The 19,200-nt window shown below is 47.9% G+C and overlaps 1 protein-coding gene across 1 annotated transcript in view; it reads left to right on the plus strand.

The window, feature by feature from the left end:
- The first annotated feature begins 299 nt into the window (after positions 1 to 299).
- Positions 300 to 19,200, plus strand: part of PAPPA (pappalysin 1) — a 241,865-nt gene continuing 222,964 nt past the window's right edge. Inside the window, exon 1 of the mRNA XM_023242643.2 lies at positions 300 to 1,107. Coding sequence (XP_023098411.1) covers positions 687 to 1,107 — 421 coding nt within the window. The 5' untranslated portion in view covers positions 300 to 686. The remainder of the gene's footprint in view (positions 1,108 to 19,200) is intronic.

A 19,200-nucleotide genomic window follows, 5' to 3' on the forward strand; every position in this document is an offset into this window, starting at 1 on the left:
GAAGCGGGAACGGAGGAGGCAACCGGCGAAGTGGAGGAAGGCTGGGTAGCTCGGCCTCTCCAAACTGATTGATTAGTCATGATCCCCGCAGTTTTAACAGGGACTCATTCAATTGGGAAGGTGGAGCGCTCGGGAGCAGATTAGCATACGCTTGTTTACTCATCTTCTGAGGGCTTTTTCCCCCCCTCTTTCCTTTCATTTTGTGAAGAAGGAGGGAGGGGAGGGGGGACTGGGGGGGGGGGAGAAGGGGGCTGTGGCTTGTGTTATAAAGGACGCAAAAAATAAATAAATTAGAGCATCTTTGGGGGGGAGGGAATTCAGCGGATCAGTGTCTTAGAGGAGCTTTTTTTTTTTTTTAGAAGAGAGAGAAATCATATAAAATAAAATGAAATAAAACAAGGAGGAAGGCAATCAGCTGTTAGAGGGGGGAAATAAGGCAGATAAAGGAGCGGGGAGAGAAATTAATTGCCAACCAGGAGGAGTTGGGCTGTATTTTTCAAAGGTGGGGGGAGTGGAGCACACACCTTGAGGAGGGAAGCGAGAAAGAAAAGAAAAAAGCAAGTGGAAGGGGGGGCTCGCCCAAGAAGGGTGAAGAAGCGAAGAAAGTCGAGGCGCCGAGGCTCCCAAAGCTGGCAGCTCCGGGCGGCGGTGCAGGGGCGAAGGGGGGGCGGGGGGGACCGTCGGACATGCGGCTCTGGAGTTGGGTGCTGCGCCTGGGGCTGCTGAGCGCCGCGCTGGGCTGCGGGCTGGCCGAGCGCCCCCGCCGGGCCCGGAGAGACCCGCGGGCGGGCCGCCCCCCGCGCCCCGCCGCCGGCCCGGCCACCTGCGCCACCCGGGCGGCCCGCGGCCGCCGCGCCTCGCCGCCGCCGCCGCCGCCGCCGCCGCCGGGCGGTGCCTGGGAAGCCGTGCGCGTCCCCCGGCGGCGGCAGCAGCGGGAGGCGAGGGGCGCCGCCGAGGAGCCGAGCCCGCCGAGCCGGGCGCTCTATTTCAGCGGGCGAGGCGAGCAGCTGCGCCTCCGGGCCGACCTCGAGCTGCCCCGGGACGCGTTCACGCTGCAAGTGTGGCTGCGAGCGGAGGGGGGCCAGAGGTCTCCGGCGGTGATCACAGGTAGGCGAGGGCTCCCCGGCGGGGTGCCCGGGCTCGGGTGGCGGGCCGGCTGGGGGCTTGCGGGTGTGTCCGTGCGGGAACCGCCGGGCCGGAGGCGCCAAGGCACCCGGGGTGAGCTTGGAACCTCACTTTGCCCCATCTGCGGAATGGGCGCACTCGGAAGGCTTCGCGCCTCGCCCCCCTGGGAGGAGCGCAGGGAGCGCTCCAGGAGGCCCGAGACCCGCAGTCAGTGAGGGCTGGTCCCTGGGGAGCCTGCTGCACGTACATCGTGTTGGAGATGGTCAGACGTACTGTCTCTGGGATGGAGGGGAGGATGACCCAGTTGGGATGCATGTGAAAAGAGGCTAGGGGGATCATTGGTTTGACTTTTTAATGGAGGTGACCTCTCTCTTCACTTAGCCCCGTTACCCCGAAAGCCTACAAGGACAGGGTTGTTATAATACGCAGGACTTAGAAGTCCTCAAAGTGCCCCAAAGTTGTTCTCTGCTTGATGCCTGCCTGTGAGATGCACCCCCTTCTCCCCTGCCACACACACATGCACACACACACACACACACACACGTCCCATGCCCTCGCCTTGAAAGCCCGCTGCTTGTCACTCCGGGCTGGGGCAAGACCTTCCTAATGCACACCCATCCAGTCTTCCCCAACTAGGCTGCGAAACGGGGCACTTTCCTCATTTGGGACTTTTACGAGCCCATCATGAATTTGAGTTCTCCCTCCTTACCCTCCCCTTCCTTGTTCCACAGCAAAGCCCATAGTGAAACCGGACACTTTGTGAGGGCTGCAAACCTTAGAAATGCTCCAACATCCATTTTTCTCCCTCTAAATGAATCTGTGGCAATGCCTTTAATACAACTGGGGGGCGGGGGGGGGGCGGCGATGGAGGAGAGAAGGAAAGTTTTGCCTCTTCAGACTGAGACTGGGAGATTCCCTTCCTGCACAAACAATCTTGCCGTGTCCTAGGACGTCTTAAAGTGAGAGTAGGGGTTCCCCCTTCGCTGCAGCCAGGAAACATGTGGAGGCGGTTCGTGATCCCACCCCCTTCCACACACACTTTCTTCGAAGGGAAAGCTGTGAGTTCTTCCGGCAGTTCTGCTGCTTTCTGTCTTGCCCGTGGACTTTCTCAAATGTGCCGACGCTGTTCTCTTTACCTGAAGCCCATTTCAAGGTACCCAAACTCTGAGGCTATTACCAAGAATCTGCCCCCAAAGCTCCCAGTCTCCCGCTCCCAAACCCAGAGCAAGAAAGTGACTTTCCCCCACATCTGACGTCATCACATGCTGTTTTTTTTTCCCTCGGTTCCCCCCCACCCCAAGGAGAGGGAAACTGAGCTCATTCACTTTTAGCCCCCAAGGTCCTAGGCACCTAGAGGGGGTTATACTGTAGAATAGAGATAAAATGTTATTTGTAATAATAACGATGATGGTGACAGTTCAGAGCCGTGGTATGTTTACTTCTCTTTTGGAAAGCACAGAGCCTGCTGCTTGGAGATGATAAAAAAAAAAAAAAATGAGTAGATCTGATTTTTCCTAAGCTGTACCTGTCATGCTAGTGATTTGGAATGCTTTCCCCTCCAGAGGGAAAGACCCAGGGTGACATAGGTATCATCGATGAAAAGGCAGTAAATACGTCTTAAAAAATTAGGTATGCGTGTATGTGTATATATCTATACACACACACATATATACATAACACCTGGGATTCCACAGGAGCCTGCTTTATAAATGTCTGTAATTCAGACAAGGAGCCTCTCTTCACACGCGTTCTCTTGAGCACTCATTCACTCTTTCACACAAAGATTGTGCAGTAAAATACTTTAATTGGATGGGGAACGTTAGGTTATTATTGCTTGTATAAAATGCCTGGCCCATTTTATGTGTGGAAATAACATTCCTCTCAAAATGAAAAAAAAAAAAGGAAAGAAAGAAAGAAAGAAAGAAAGAAAGAAAGAAAGAAAGAAAGAAAGAAAGAAAGAAAGAAAGAAAGAAAAGGCACTGCTGTCGTGTAGCACCAGAAAGCCAGGAGCTTTTCTCCTGAGGATTCTGGTGGATTTTTTTTTCCTCCCCTAGTTGAGTCTGAGCCAGAATTGGCGGTGTGTAAACACCTGGCCCCGAGCCAGAAAAGACTCATTCTGCGTATCCTCCGCACCGTACAGACTGTTGGACTCAAAAGAACCTGCTTCTCCTTGAATTAAAAAGCAAACAAACAGAGGTTCTTTGCAGAAGCACTTTCTCAGCTCCTTCCTTCGTGTAAGTTCAGGCCGGGAGAGGCAGGGCCCTAGGTGGGTCGCTTGGATGCTGGTGCCAAGCCACGTCCTCCTCGCCGCGACCTCGGGTGCCCAGTGTGCTGCCTGACCTCTGCTGGCTCCCTCTGGCTGGGCGTCGCCACTTTCGTAGGAATCCCTGGTCCCCTATCTTGAGAGAGCAGGCATCTCTCAGCAGGGACCGCGCTGCTATTTCAGGCAGAGGGTTGCTGCCTTGCTGTCAGGCCAGGCTGCCTTACATCACTCTTTGCTGCAGGATTCAATTGGGTTTCGTAAAGGTCTAATTTTACGGTGCTGTTAACCGGGTCTGTCGTCTGGCAGAGGCAGGCCTTGCCGCTCCTGGTAGGCGGGCTGTGCTCCCAGATCCGCCCGGGATGCTATTTCTGCCCCGGTTCAAACTTCACTGACACCAGTTCAGACAGGCGCTCGGAGAGGCAGAGGGAAGGAGTGAAGGAGCAGCGTGCTTCTGAAGCTCAGAAAACATGCCTTTTATTTTTCCAAAAGGGAAGAAGAAAAAAATATATATATTAATAAATAAAAAGGGAAAGGCTTATGCAGACAAAAACAAAGCCAAAGTTAGAAAGTGCCCGTGTGCAGGCTTCTCCTGAGGGCCCACCAATAATGGGGAGGGGTCTTTAGAACCGAAGAATTCTTTAAGGCCACAGTGAAAAGGGGTCCGCAGGGGTTACCTCCATACATACCAGTTCTCTGTGTAACCGGATAGGGAGACAGAGATGGGAGGGAGGGGTGCTGCTGGATGACACAGCTCCTGGATGGCAGGACCTAGGTTTTAATCTCAGGCATCCGGTCTTCAGGCCTTACCCCCTGCACCGAGAGAACGTGTCTAATAAACACCATCACCTCTTCCCCCTCCCAGACCCACCACCCAGGCTCAGGCTGGCCTTTGCGCACAACAGTTTGGGCTCCCTTTCAAGTCCGGGGCTGGGGGGGGGGGCTGTCTTACACACTCCTTTACTTTTGTCCCATACCAGGCACGATCCAGACCCCTGCCCCTCATACCCAGCTGCCCCCTCCCGGAAACCCTCCAGTTGGAAAGAACAAGAAAGAAGGAGAAAAACAAAACAATAGACTCAATTTGCTCCATGGAGCAGAGGCCCCAAGCAGCAGTTAATCTTGTTAAAGTTTCTCCTGACGTGTTAGATAAGTGAAATGTGGACCTCACAAGTGCTGCCCTCCCCCCACCCCATCCCTTAGTGATCCAGAATTCCTGCTCTGAAGGAGAAAGGGATTTACCTGAATCCCGTCCAGCACCTCGGCTTGCCACGCTTTTTCCTTTTGTTCTAAATGTCGGACTGTTGAGTTTGCTGGCTCTTCAGAAGAGTCTTTTTTTATGTTCTCCCTTCTGCAGCCCCCACTTCCTACCACCCACCCAACCCCCCAGAAAGAGTGCCTGCCTTTCCCCAACTTTAGAATTGCTGCAACAGGCAAGGATAGGATTCAAGGGGTCCATATATTAACACGGCTCGCCCCCAGCTCTCCTAGTCGCATCCAGGGTCTGGAATGTTGCAAGGGTTAGAAGCCAGTTTTAGCAGTCAGGTTACTTAAGTGAGAATTCCCCTCTGCCCCTAACTGGCCGTGTGACCTCAGGCAAGCTAGTTGACTCCTCTGGGCTTCAGCTCCCTCACCTACAAAGTGAGGATAGCCCAGGTACCTACTCCTTAAATGAGCTCACACAGGGGAAGTGCTCCATAAGGGTCACTCTTACTACTGGGCATGATTTTCCAGAGATGTCAGTCTTAATTTTATGGGTTGAGGACGTTTAAAGGCAGGAAGGAAACCAGCTCTTCCTGGGTGCCTCCAAGGGGCTGGGCACCGTGTGAGGCACTTGCCTTGTGTCTGCAAGTTTCACCCTCACAAACACCCTGGGAAGTGCACATCACCTCCTTCTCCTCCTCCTCCTCCTTCTTCTTCTTCTTCTTTTTTTTTTTTTTTTTGCAAATGAGGAGGAGATGGAGTCTCAGAGAGTTGAAATGACTTAGTCCACAGTCCCACAGGCCATCCTGTGGTAGGCACAGCCCAGATGCCAACTAGAGTTTTAAGCGCCTGTTTCCTCTGCAGTCTTTCTGGGGAGAGGAGAAAGGACTCACATCCCCTTCTTTAATCCTGCTGCAGAACGTTCCCATGCCTTTCTGCATTTCTGGGTGCTGACCGTGCACCTACAGATTTAAGAGGATAGAGAATGAGTATAAATCTCACGTGGAACCCTGGATTTGACCTAGCAGATCTGTTTTTCCTTTCATGCCAGATTAGGCAGACTGGGCTTGGAATGTCTCTTGCCAGTTACTGGCTTATGTGATTTGAATCAAGTCGTTTCATCTCCCTATCCTTTTGTTTCCTCATCTGTAAAATGGGCAGAATGACACCAGGATAGTGCAGTGAAATAAACATGCAGGAAGTACCTGGCACGGTGTCAGCTCATATTAGGGACTCAGTCGACAGTAACAGGATCCAGTAAGTAACCACATTCCCTTTTCTGGTTTGCTAGCTTGGCCTTCAGGAAGCCGGGCCTGTTTGCACTGTTAGGACATCCCCTCTTCTGTTACTGGGGAGTCTGTCTAGAGTAGACCATGTGTCCCGGGGGACAATTAAACCCCCCCACCCAATCCCTTCCTTGCGTTTCCATTTCCTCTTCTTTGACCTACTTGGATGACCCCTTGGTGGTAAGAGCCAGAGGAAGTGTAGAACCACTGGACCAGTGAGTAAGGAAACCAGTTAGCACTAAGGAGAGCATGCACCCTTGGGAACAGAAGGCAGACAGTGGGCATAGTGGGGTCCAGGCCACAGATCGACCGTCACATGCCTCTTGCTCCTTTCCCAGATGCCCTCAACTTCCCCTTTCCCCCAAGCAGCCATTCACATGGACAGCTGGGGGTGATGGAGGCTACATCATCCTTGCCCCTCTGCATAGAGGAAAGCAAACTTGAGGCTCAGCGGGGTGGACTTCAGGAAGGTGGGTGGTGCACGGTCAGCCCAGGCATGAACTGGAATAAGCCTCTCATTGTGCAACTAGGAAACTCAGAACCAGCGTTATACAGGGGCTGGAATTAAACCATATTCATAGACTGTGCCTTCTCAAAGGGGCCTGGGAGATCGTATTGTCTAGTAGTTCACAGCCCTGACAACACTTGGAATTATTAGCCTGCAAAACATCCTGATGCCTGGGCCGCATCTCAAGGATTCCGACGCCATGGGTCTGGCCTTGGCTTGGGCACTGGTGTGTTTCAAGGCCTCGTCAGGTAATGTGGAAGGGCCGCCAGAGGGGAGATTCACTGATCCAGTAAGATCTCTTTGCTCTGCAGGAGGGGAATCTGAGGCCCAAAGGGGAAGTCGCCTTTCCCACTTACTGAGCTGGCTAGCAGCTAAGCCTTTAGAGAAATTTATCTGTCTCAGTTCCGAGTCACCAAACATCAGAAAGGACCCTTCTTCCTTCATTCTCAATTCCCCTGCTGACCCCAAACCCCTGGGTGCCACGGCCCTGACATCCCACGTTTCCAGAACCCTTCCTGTGTGTAAAAGTACACTCTCTCCTTCAGGTGCCGCCTCTAAAGTGTTGACATTCCTGTAGGGAGGTAACCTTGAGTTGTCTGCATTTCAAATTTTTATTTAACTAATATAGTAATGTAATATATTTTTTAAATAATATAATAAAATACATTAAGTCAGTTTCATTTATTTTAAATGAATCTCTCCCAAGGGGTTGGGAGGAGAGACTTGGGAAGCTCGGTTCCGAGGCGCTCTCCACTTTCCACTGGGCCAGTTGTCTGTTGTTTCAGAGAGCCCCCCGTCTGACAGCACTCCGAAAACAGTACTGGCTGTAGGTGTCTTGGATGAGGAAGAGAGAAGATCCCCAAGCACGCTGAGTATGAGGACCCTCTCTGCAGCCAGGTTGCACCTTGTTTCCCTAAGGCTAAGGCCAAGGGCTCAGGAACCCAGCAGGTGCCTGTTTCTCCCCTTGGCTACTGCCTTTCATTTATTTCAGTGTCCCCTCATCTTTCCTCTTGCTGCACAAGGACTCTACTTCATGCCTTGATGCACTTATTGGAAATACTTAACTGAGGACTGACCTGTGGATCTTGGCCACTTGGCTCCTTTGAAGACCTGGGACTCAGGACCTCGGAGGTCCAATAGTGGCTTGGCCTCCTCTGAGCCGTGGGCCCTGGGGCCTCCAACTCAGCCAGCAGGGCCTCAGGGGAGAGAATTTCAGGTTTGCTGACCTTCAACATCCCCATGTCACGGGGTGTCACAAAAAGCTGGTGAGACAGTGGCGGCAGAAGCTCTTGGCCAAGGTCAGAACCTGGTCCACATGTCAGCAAGAGGAGGAGGGGCCAGAAGGTGAGAGACGTGAGGGATTTGTGCCATCAAGGTCATTCCTGGGAAGGCACCTTTGTTTTTGTTATTCACATTGCAAATGATAAATAGTGATCAAGTTAGCAAATCTTTTCATACCTGTGACATCACTGGAGTTCTTTGATGTTGGAACTTCACAGATCTGCCGAATCCTATCGCTTACTTGTTGCGTGACCTTGACAAGTGCTCATTGGGCCTCAGTGTTCTCAGGGTGCATACAGAGAGGCAGGGACAGAATAGGGGCTTTCAAGCTGTGCCACACAATCTTAGAGATCCCTTGGGCTGATGCTTAAGGGCAGGTTTTTGCCTCCCCCGAACTTTCCCCTTCACCTTATTCTGTACAAGCTGTGCAATTCTACAAGATTCCATTTGAAGGAATGGGCAGACTCCTCAGCAACACAGTCTGAAGGGATAGGGGATGACATTGGCGGATTATTGTTAATTCTCTTAAAGTGTGATAATGGTAATGTTACTGTGTATTTTTAAAGCCCTTAGTCTGTTAGAAATGCATACTGAAGTACTAATGGGTTAAAGACCAGTATGTCTGTTTCATTTGTGTAAAATGCAGGTATAGGGGGTGTGGTAGATGACAGAAGATCAGCAGACTGATAACTATTGTGGAAAACAGGTGATAACCATGATGGGCTTCAAGATATTTTTCATCTGCCCTTCTGTGTGTGATTAAGGATTTCCATAATAGAAAGTTAAAAATGCGTTAAAAGTTTGAGCGCCATAGGAAGGCTTGAAGTCTTAGATCCCTGCGTATTCCGTGGGCTGAGAGGTGTCCAAACACTGAGGCGCCAGCTTGGAGAGGGTCAGGGACTCGCCCAAGGTTACACAATAGATCAAATGAAGGTCGGAATGCAGTCCAGGCTTCAGACACTAGGAGCTCCCTCTGCCCTCCTCTCTGCACACCTGCAAACCTGGGTGACTGACCATCCTGGGAGAGCATGAGGAGAGGTCTAGGAGGGGCATGTTGGAGGTGCCAGTGACTTGCCCTGCTGGGCAATAAGAAACTTTTGAGTGAGGACATTCTTAGCTCTATGGAGCCATCGCACACACTGTGAAGCATTGAGCATCTTGTATCATGCCTAAGAATCCCCCCGGGATCTGCTAGTTATTGCGACAATCCAATGCACATTGTGACAATACACACGCGCGCGCGCACACACACACACACACACACACACACACACACACTCCCATCTCTCACTTTTCTGGCTCCTCATTTATCTCCATCTCCAATTGCCCTGGGAACCTTCTAGAAACCTTTGGAGCTCTGGGGTAATGACCTGCATCTGCCTAATCTCAGGAGAAGTTGACACTATCAGGAAACAGGGGAAAGGAGCATGTGTTTACCGAGGAAGTATTTTGTGGTGGTTGATCATAGGACCCAAGAGTCAGCCAGCCTGAGTTTGACTTCCTGACTCTCCCACCTGCTTAGCCGCATGACCTTGGACAAGTTACTTAATATCTCCAAGCTTCACTTTTCCCATCTGTAAAATGCGGATAACACTGGCTTCTACTTCATGGGGTTGTTTTGAAGATTAACTGGGCCTCCATGTGGAAAATGCTTAGTAATGGAATCTAGACCATGGGTAAGCACAGTAAATGTTAACTCATGTTGGTGTTATGTGTGTCCGACCCTTGCCACCTTGCCACACATTATTTCTAACTCTCTCAATGACTCTGTGAGCTGGACAGGCTTATCTCCTTTGGCAAAGCCAGGGATTGCCTTTCTCTTCTGTACCTCTCGGGAAAGATAGATTACTGTCATCTTAACATAAAACAAAAAGTAAAGTGAAAGGCAAAAATACAAACACTTTATTGTTACGTATTATAAAAGCAATGTGTGCTCACGGTAGAGAATCTAAGGAACACAGATAACAACAAGGGACACTGTAAAAAATGTGTCCATCCCATGCCCAGGCATCAGCAAGTAGTTATGAGTTCTTACACATGAGTTATGTGCCAGGTACAGTTTGGGACCCTGAATACAGAGCACTCAACAGAAGAGGAAAGTAGCCTCGCATTCAGGGAGTTTATGTTTGGGGATGGGGGAAGGCAGTGGAAACAGAGTGTAAGTGAGTGAGTGTACCACACATTTATGTGTTCATGAACAAAAATAGAGAAGAAGGTCTGGTGAATGCTGTGGGGGTCGGGTTGCAGGAGGAGTGAGATTTAAATGGGGTGGTCAGGGGAGACAGTAATGAGAGTGGCATTGGGAGGAGTCCTAAGAGCAGACCCAAGGCCATCTAGAGAAGGCCATAGTATATTAGAAAAGGAGGAAGAGTGGACTAGGAGCTGGGAGAGGTCAGTTCTAGACCAGTTCAGTCTTTAGCTTGCTGTGTGGCTTTGAGAAGGTCACTCTTCTTCTTGGGGCCAGTTTTCCTCATCTGTACAACGGAGCAGGGATGAATTTATCTTTGCCCTAGAGACCCTCCTAGGGTCTAGGATTAGAGATCTCCCAGGATTCCATAATCCTAATCAGGACCGACCTAAGAACAAATTGTAAAGTTGGCAACAATTCCAGTTCTTTTCTGTTTCTGGTGCATTTTCCTCCACTAGGTGGTGTCTGTGCTTGTCCCCCTCAAGGGCCCAGTGCCCACACGCTTTCTGCTTCCTCACCCCTGGCAACACTCTCAAAAAAATGACATGGTATTCCTTCTTGCTAAGGTATCATTGACTGACAACAACTTAGAACATTGCTCTTCCATAGAGATATATCCTTTCATATCTCCCCAGAAAGCTTTATGTCAAAAAGCAAAGTACTAATGGGTAGAATTGTACTCAAAGACTGACTGAAGACATTATTTAGGTAATATTGGTACTTGCCAATAGCTGGAAGCCATCTCAATCATTTTGCTAAGCATCACTGACATAAACATCCAAAGAACTCACAGAGTGACCTTTCCAGTGGTCACTTAACTTGGCTAATGGTTAAAATACTCACATTTCATAATTTCTTACTATACAAATGCCATTTCAGGCAAGTTCGTGGACATCACAGTAGACCACTGGCCTTTTAGGCTTGTTTATCATTTTAATCAGGTTATTCCATGAAGTAAAATACCTAAACTATGTGGTCCATGGCCATCTGTTAGCCTGTTTTCCTTCTGGGAATCCCCAGCACTGTCATCAGTGAATTACCTCTTGCTCCTTATTCCCTCCTTTCTCTCTCTTTTCCTATTCCTCACACCAAACACATTTACTTTGGCTGCTTAGATGTTTCTTAAAACAAGAAAAAACAAAACAAAAACAATTGGTTTTCAATATTATTTGCCACAGACCCAGGGTCCATGGAACCTGGCAGAGTAGTAGAGGTGACCCTGTTTCAATTTTAGAGAACCCGAGAAGGTCCCAGGTTCCAGTTCACCTGGAGGAAACACAGGCAGAAAGTCTAGAAAGCAGGAGATCACAGCTTGGCATCTGCAGATGTAATTATGGGGAGCATGTTCAGCCTTTTGCCTTCAAGAAGCCCATGGTCTAACCTGGACCTATTCCCTTTGTAATCAAGAAGTTACTCCTATAATCTGTCCCATTCCATCTTTTCTTAATTCCTTTTGCTCTATAGACATGAAATGTGGCTGGGCAGAATATGACCAAATGTGTTCATATAGGAGGGACTATTTTCCCTAATGAGATTGTAGATCTTGCAGCTACAAAGGCTGATGAGAAAATAGAAAAATATATGATAACAGGCCAATCAGGAGCAAGATGGCCTTGCTCTAAGAGATGCAAAGTACCCGGGCAGAAAACATAAGAAGTGAATACACACTGTACTCTGTTTTGTGAAATAACAATTCCATGTAATTTCCAAGAACCAAGGTGTGTGAGTCAGGACTCACCTAAGCCATTCTTTTCATCGATGAGAAACCGAGGGTTGGTGAGGGAAATGCCTGGCCCAAATCAGTGAGCTGGGTAAGTCCTCTGTCCCCTGTGTCTTAGGCCAGACCTCCATCAGCTTGTCTCCTAACTTTGCGTTCTTTCCCGTCGGGTAATCACCGTCTCTCTGCTGACGAGCACCATTGATCTGCAGGCTTTGCTGAACTCCAGACTCATAGATCCACTGGAGATGTGAACGTGCACTTCAAACTCACTATGTCCAAAGCTGAATCACCTTTCCTTCAGAATTCCTCGTGTTCTCATTTGGTGTCACCCATTCTAGAGAGATCACCCACCGTATTCAGTCAGTCACCCATTTCTATCCTGCCTCTTAAACATTTTTAAAGCCAGTCTTCCCTCTTCGTAGCTTATGCCCTCTACATCTCTTGATTTGCCCTTTTTCCTAGTATCGTAATGCCCGCCTCTCTGGGCCTCAACCCCTGCACTGTACCCCTTCAGTCTCTCCTCCAACACCCAACAGTCAGTCTTCCAGAAAATGCAAATGTGACTCTTTCACCTCTAGCTAGAGACCCTTCAGTAGCACTGCCATGATCTGCAATTCGCCCAGATACCCTAGGCTTTTTTCACATCACTTTGTTTAGTTGGTGTACTACCTGTATCCCCGTGTGCCATTTTGTAGAACACGTCAGCTTCCACAGGATTCTGCTCAAGGATCCCCTCTTCTGGGAAACCCTCCCCAACTGCTCCCCACCTCTCTTGTCCATCCGTCTCCACTATACCCTCTGCACATATATACCAAAGTGCCTGGAATTCTCACATTTAATTGTGTGCACACTGGGGGTCATCGCCACTTCTCACTGCCTAGCACAGCCTTTGGCTTATAAAGACACTATATACATTTTTGTATAATGAATGCATGACTGGATAAGAGAACCAGCTATATGCCTAATGACTCTGAGAGCCAGAGCTCAGGAACCTCAGGCATGTTGCATTACGTAACCAAAGCACATGACCTAACCCGTGCGTCACACTGAAAAACATTACACAGTGGTTAATTCCATTTCCCCTTGAGCAAAGAAGTCAGGAGGGAAAAGAAATCTGGCCTTCCAAAACAGGGGGGAGGGGGGCAGTGCATTTAAATGCCTCCTCAAATCACATTTCGTCCTCTCTAATCCAAGCCACATTTTAGCCTTGGCCTTCCCCTCCCAGCCCCTTGCCTGTTTGCAAATCATTTGTTTTGTGTGTGCACTACAGCACATAATCCTAAGCTTTGCTCTCCTCTCAGATTTCCCCCTCTCCCCCTAATCGGGTTCTTACTGGGCCTCGAGTGTCCTGGCAGTCATATCTGTTGCCTGGATTTTCATCCATTTCCCTCTGTCCTGATAGGGGGGCCTTTCCATCTGCTTCCCTTGATCTTGTGAGACCTTGTGGTGACCTCAGGATCTGGAATCCTCTATCCTCTGTTTATATACCCTTGGGAGAGAGTATGCATTCTCAGCAGTAATAACAGTAATAAAAGCAGCTAGCTTATAATGAGCACTTACTATGTGCTGGCACTGTGTTCAGTGCTACACTTTGAACCTTCTGAATTAGGTTTAGGCAGTTACATGACTTGCCGAAGGCCCCAGAGCTAAAGGGTGGTGGGACTGGGGTTCAAGCGTAGGCCAGTTTAATTTTATCTTTATCCATAGGCTTAGAGCATGGCTTGGAACACAGTAATTGTCCAGTAAATTTTCCGTGTGGGGAGAAATACATGCATGAATAAATGGATGAAGAGATGAATGAATGAAGGAAGGAATGGAAGATGGTGCCCCCAGTGGTGCAAACATTTAGCGATTGGTTATAGAATGAAAAGGGAAGGAATGGAGGGAGGGGGAGATGGAAGAAGAATCTGAATTAATATTATAAGATTTCAAAGACATTGGCTGAGAAATCTCTTTAGTATGCAAAATATATTTTATTTGCAGGTGACTTTTGAACCAAAGACCATTGGCATCCATGAGAGCATTTCTTACCTATAAGTAGTCTACTGGGAAATAGACACTTATTTCAAGGCCGCTCTCTGCCAAAAACTTTTCTGAACTCCTTGTTTGGGAATCATAGTTTAGAATCCTTCCCCCACCTATGCTCAATGGAGGTCACCCTCTGAGGAGGGGCCTGATGCATTCTGAGCCAAACTATGGGGTTCCCAGTAGAAGAATGACCCTGGTGTGGCAAGGGTGATTCATGGTGTGTTCTCACTGGAGCTGATTAAGCCCCTATAGAGACAGTACTAAGCTCTCAGGACGACTCCTTTACAGAACAGCCCCCATTGGGCTGATTAGATCTGATCCACTAAAAACAAACAAAATACCATATCTGGTTCATCCCTTTCCCGATGATGTTAGGCTCTGCTTTGTTAAATATGCTCAGAATACAGGTAGAGAAACTGAGGTCCGGGCAAGTTAATTTATTAAATTAAGCTGAGTTGATTAATATTAAGCAGCAAATCGGCAGCAAAATCGAAACTAGAACTCAAATCTCTTGACTTCCAAATCAGAGCTCATTTCACTGGATCACTTTGTTTTCCTTTGAGAGTGGTGGCGTGGAGGAGGGGAGGGATATGGCAGTTATATCTGTGGGTTCACATTAGTGAGCTTATTAGGAAACACCATATAGCTGTTTGGTAACTTTTCCTAAGCACTTCTTGTGTGCCAAACCTCTGTCCTAGGCATTCTGTGATGCTCAGTAGGAAATGGCAGTTTATTAGAAGTAAATCTTCCTCCCTTCCATCTCTCCATTCATCCAGCCACCCACCCATCCATCTACCCATCCATCCATCTATCCATCCATTCACCCATCTATCCATCCATCCATCCATCCACCCACCCACCCACTTAATAGATGCTTATCGAGCAACCTTTAGTCTCTGTGTTTTATACATTGAACTAGGAAGTGGCGACTGAAAAGAAGCACAGGGCACAGTTCCATCCCTTGAGGAGCTCCCAGTGCTAGCAGCGGAAGCAGACTGGTAAACAGATACATGACATCATGGTAACTGCTATAACGAAGCAATTAATAGAGTCCTGGGGAAGCAGAGAGGCAGAAACACTGTGTTCTTGAACACCCGTGTTTATTACAGGGCTAGAAAGTGGTTTGAGCTTTCAGCGGCATAAGAGGCCCCTTCCACCTGGAAGGGTCAGGGACTTGTTCATGAAGTAGATGGCATGCATATGTATATGGAGTGTGTGCTCTGCCTTGCATGTGGATATATCATGCATGCCATTTTAAATGTAGAGCCATAAATCAAGTTAGAACAATAAACACTTTTTGATTCATGTCTCAGCTGAGGACATTGGCCCAGAGTAGCTTTTAGGAGCATGACACTAGGAAATGATTAGAGAATTCCATCCATCACCATCCGAATCAAGTCCAGCAGCCCCTTATATCCACCCCTCATCACATTTATCACTCTGTTGTGTTTGCCTTTGTACATGTCTGCCTCTCCCCACTTGTCTCCAAGCTCCTTAGGGGCAGAGACCTCGTCTGTCTTCATCTCTGTTTGTTCCTTGCTTTAGCACAGAGCTGGCCCTGCCCATCGGTGTTCAAAAAACTTGGCTAAATAAATTGGAGATGGCTCCAAATAAGAAAGAAGACAGGGTGACTGGGAGTGGGTGCTGTGGAGGCAAGGCACTTTGAGAAATGACAACGTGGGCCCTAGTCAGGGCCAAGCAGTGAAGGCAAACATGAATGGACCAGCCATTAGATATTCCTTCAATTCTCTGAGCTGACCAGTTACCTGTGTGTGTTTTTACCACCCTTCCCTATCACTCTGCCTCCCTTTCTGTCGGCTGAGCCAGTGTACCATTCTGTTAGCTTTAAGTTCTTTCCCCCATGGTTTTCTGTCATCTTCTCCAGGCCCATCCCTGGAGAGAGCTGCTGAAGAACCAGGTGTAATTGTGTGGGATGAGCCCATGTTCCTCCAGCAACCCTCACCTGTGCCTCAGAGACCTCCCAGCAGATAGGGGAGCAGGATGATGGCAGAAGCATGTTTGCTGTGCTCAGGGCACCTTCCCAGGGCCTGGCCCATGGCAGAAGTTCAACAAATATTTGCGGGGAAATTTCTGGATGAAAAAAATGATGTGAATTTGCAACACATCTGGGCCAGTCTCTTCAGTTCAGAGATGAAGACTCAGATGTCCAGATGAAGCAAGAAAATGATCCCAAGTTCCATCCCAAATTGGAGCAGAGGAGCATCAGAGCCCAATTTTCCTGACCATTCCTTCTGTCCTGCCATATTGTGTTGGGATTTGAGCTCGGCTCTCTTGAGCTTGGTCACGCAGGTTTTAGATCATTGAATCCTGAAGTTGGATAGGACCCAAACTATCCTTTTACACCTGAAAAGTCTGAAGCCCAAAGAGGGGGTGAGATTTGCCCAGGGTCCCACACCTTTGGTAGTGATAACACCCAAACTTCCAGAAAACCTCTGTGTATCTCCACATAGCCAACAAATATGGAATATGTGCCTGGCACTATTAGAGAGGTGGCATTGAGCAAGATAGAGCAGGTCCTTGCCCTCATGGACTTATATTTTTTTCTGGGAAGAGAAAGATAATAAATGGGTCAACAGTTGTAAGGACTTGTATATTAATGGCAAGGAGTGTTAAAAGTGGGTCATTAGAGAAGACTGGAGAAGACTGGAAGATTAGAGGGACTTTGGTTTAGGTGGTCAGGCTGAGGCTTGAATGACAGATGAGAAGGAATAAACTATATGAAGACAAATGAAGAGTGTTCCAGAAGGAGAGAGAGAACATAGCTAGCATACAGAGCATGAGGCAGGGTAAGTGGAGGATGCTGAGGGAGCAGGTGTGCAAGCCCCTGGGAGACGAGTGCCCTCGGCTGAAGGTAGTACAGGTCATGGAACCTGGCTTCTAATCCAAATGAACTAGGAAGTTAATGCAGTTTCAAACAAGGAAGTTACAGGATCTGGTGATCACTCTCACTTCGATGTGGAGAATGAATGGCATGAGGCCAAGAATCTCATTTATACCATGAGCAAGGTTTACATTGATTATGGATGATAGTATTTTACTAATAACATAGTATTTTGGTTAATATCATTACCATTCATTTCCTTATGAATACCATTACCAACTAAAATACCTTAATAGCACTAACATTTTAGATCAACAGAGAAGCAGGGTTTTCTTGCACCCTCCAGGAGGACTTGAATAGTTTTGTGAACCTGAGAAATTTTCTGTAAAAATTGAAGGTGTACACATTTTTCTGGGAGGGGAGTTGTCATCAGTTTATTAAAGGGTTCTATGGCCCCCAAATGGTGACTTAAATGCCTAAAAGCAGGGGGCATACGAGGTCATTTCCTGAAGCCTGTACCCAGCTCTAAAATCTGAACACTCTAGGAGATCTTTGAAAATGAGAATGTTGATGTTGAGTTGTCATATCAGACTGAGGAATTGCACTTTCCTTCATCTGTACCCTTGTTGGAGTAAATAGAATTTAGGGCTATTTTTCCTTGGAGGAGAAGTTAGTTTATTCCTTAGAAATATAATCTACAACTTTGTTTATTCAAACTCTGGTCTGAGTTTCTCTGAGTTTTAAAATAGGCAAGTTCACTTCAAATGTAGCCTGAGGTGGTCCTGATCATAATTATTCACTATGGAGTTTACCCATGAATCTATGAATCCAGATTTCCATCCACCCTTCTATCCATGCATCCTTGCATCCATCCACCCATCTCCCTTCCTCCCTCCCTTGCTCCCTCCCAGTCATGCATCCATGTATCCATCCCCATCCACCCAACCAACCATTCATCCATCCATCCATCCATCCAGCCAGCCAGCCAGCCAGCCAGCCATCCTTCTCTTCTCTCTACCCTTCCATCAATTCATATCTTCATCCATCTACCCCTTCGTCCATGCCATCTGCCATTTGCCAGGCTGTGTGCTAGGGGTGGGGCAAGTGTTAGAAGACTCCAGTTCTTATTCTTATGCCACTCTCAGTCCTTGAAAAAAATCCCGAGACACCTCCACTGAGCCCTATGCTTCTACTAGACAACAATTTGAAAACCCCACTTTAGAAGTTGAAAACTACTTTGAACAAATTCAGTTGCTCTGCTTGCATAGTTATATAATTATAAGTATTCCCAGTAGTGCTCCGAATCTGAGTCTAGACTACTGGAGGTTCCTTTATCAACACTAATATTTTAGATCAATAACAGCTGCCATTCTTAGGTCAGCAGGTGGTGGAAAACCAATAGAGAATGTGAAATAGAGGCAGGGATCTTTGGGAAAGGGCAGGCTTCATAAAGGGAACAGAGAAGGGAGCTGCCAGTCACTTAACTCTTGGGACTCTCTTTGCCCAGAACCCCCGAAACCCTTGTATAGTGATTCTGAGCCTTCATGCTCTGTGTGTGCCCCTGGATGCATGATGTAGCAGGAAGCCGTCATGGCATGGGGTTGTTTCAGTTTCCGAAGTATTTTCGACATGTACCTATCATATTCCCACTCGCCTTGTAAAACAAGCATTTTCATTTAATACAGTAAGGTCTTTGTATTCTCAACAACAAACACATGGTCTAAGGCTCTCGGACACAACCTGCCTTTTTCTCCAACACCACCCCCACCCCACTCTGTCCGCCCTTACAAAGCCCAGTGTCAGCAGAAATATCTGTTTACAAACAAGGGCTCCAAGAGAACAGTATCAGTAGCTTACACAAACCTCTAAAATATGTCCCCAACTCTGTCCTTGGAATCCCTGTGAACAGTGTGTGTCACTGGCAGCAGCTTTCGTGGAAGGCTTTCTGCCTTTCCATCTTTCCATCTGTCTTCATGTCTGGCTTCCTCTGTCTCCTTCCACTTATTCATTAAAACCATGAGGAGTCTGGACCGGGAGGCAGTCAGATGCTGGCCCAGGCCTTGTGGGCTATCTGGAAAACAGAGCCCAGACAGGAAGTGCTTGCAAACAGCAAGACGAACTCAGACACATCTAACCTGTAGTGTCATCTGAAGCAGAAGGCTTATCAAGTGGGTGGATCTAATAGTCACATGATCATGCAGCTCTAGGTCATTTTTCAGGGAGTATCAGGATTATCAGTGACTGAAGGGGCTCTCTTGCCTCTCTCTTGAACTTGAAACTACTATAGTTCCCTATTACCTATGCATAGTAAAAGGTAATAGCTAACATATTGAACACATACTATGTGGTAGGCACTATTCTGAACACTTTGCATCTATTAAGTCTTTAATCCTTAGAATGACTCTCTGAAATAGGTACTATTGCAATCCCTGGTCTCCAGCTGAGAGAACTGAGGTACGGGAAGTTTAAATGACTTGCCCAAGGTCACACAGCAAGTAAATGGTAGAATCAGTCCTTGGAGTCCGTGTTCCAGACCAGGTCTAAATTTCTTAGCCCCACATTCAGCTTCCTCCCTGAATACTGTTGCTTACCATAACTTTTCCTAGTTCCTTGTATCTCGGTTTCTCAAACTCAGCATGGTTGATGTTTTGGAATGGATAATTGTTGGTTGCAGGATACTTACTATTGTAGAATGTTTAGCCTTGACCCACTGGATGCAGTAGCGACCCCCACCCCCAGTTGTGATGATCAGAAATGTC

The sequence above is a fragment of the Felis catus genome, chromosome D4 (genome assembly GCF_018350175.1).
Source record: "Felis catus isolate Fca126 chromosome D4, F.catus_Fca126_mat1.0, whole genome shotgun sequence".
NCBI lineage: Eukaryota > Metazoa > Chordata > Mammalia > Carnivora > Felidae > Felis > Felis catus.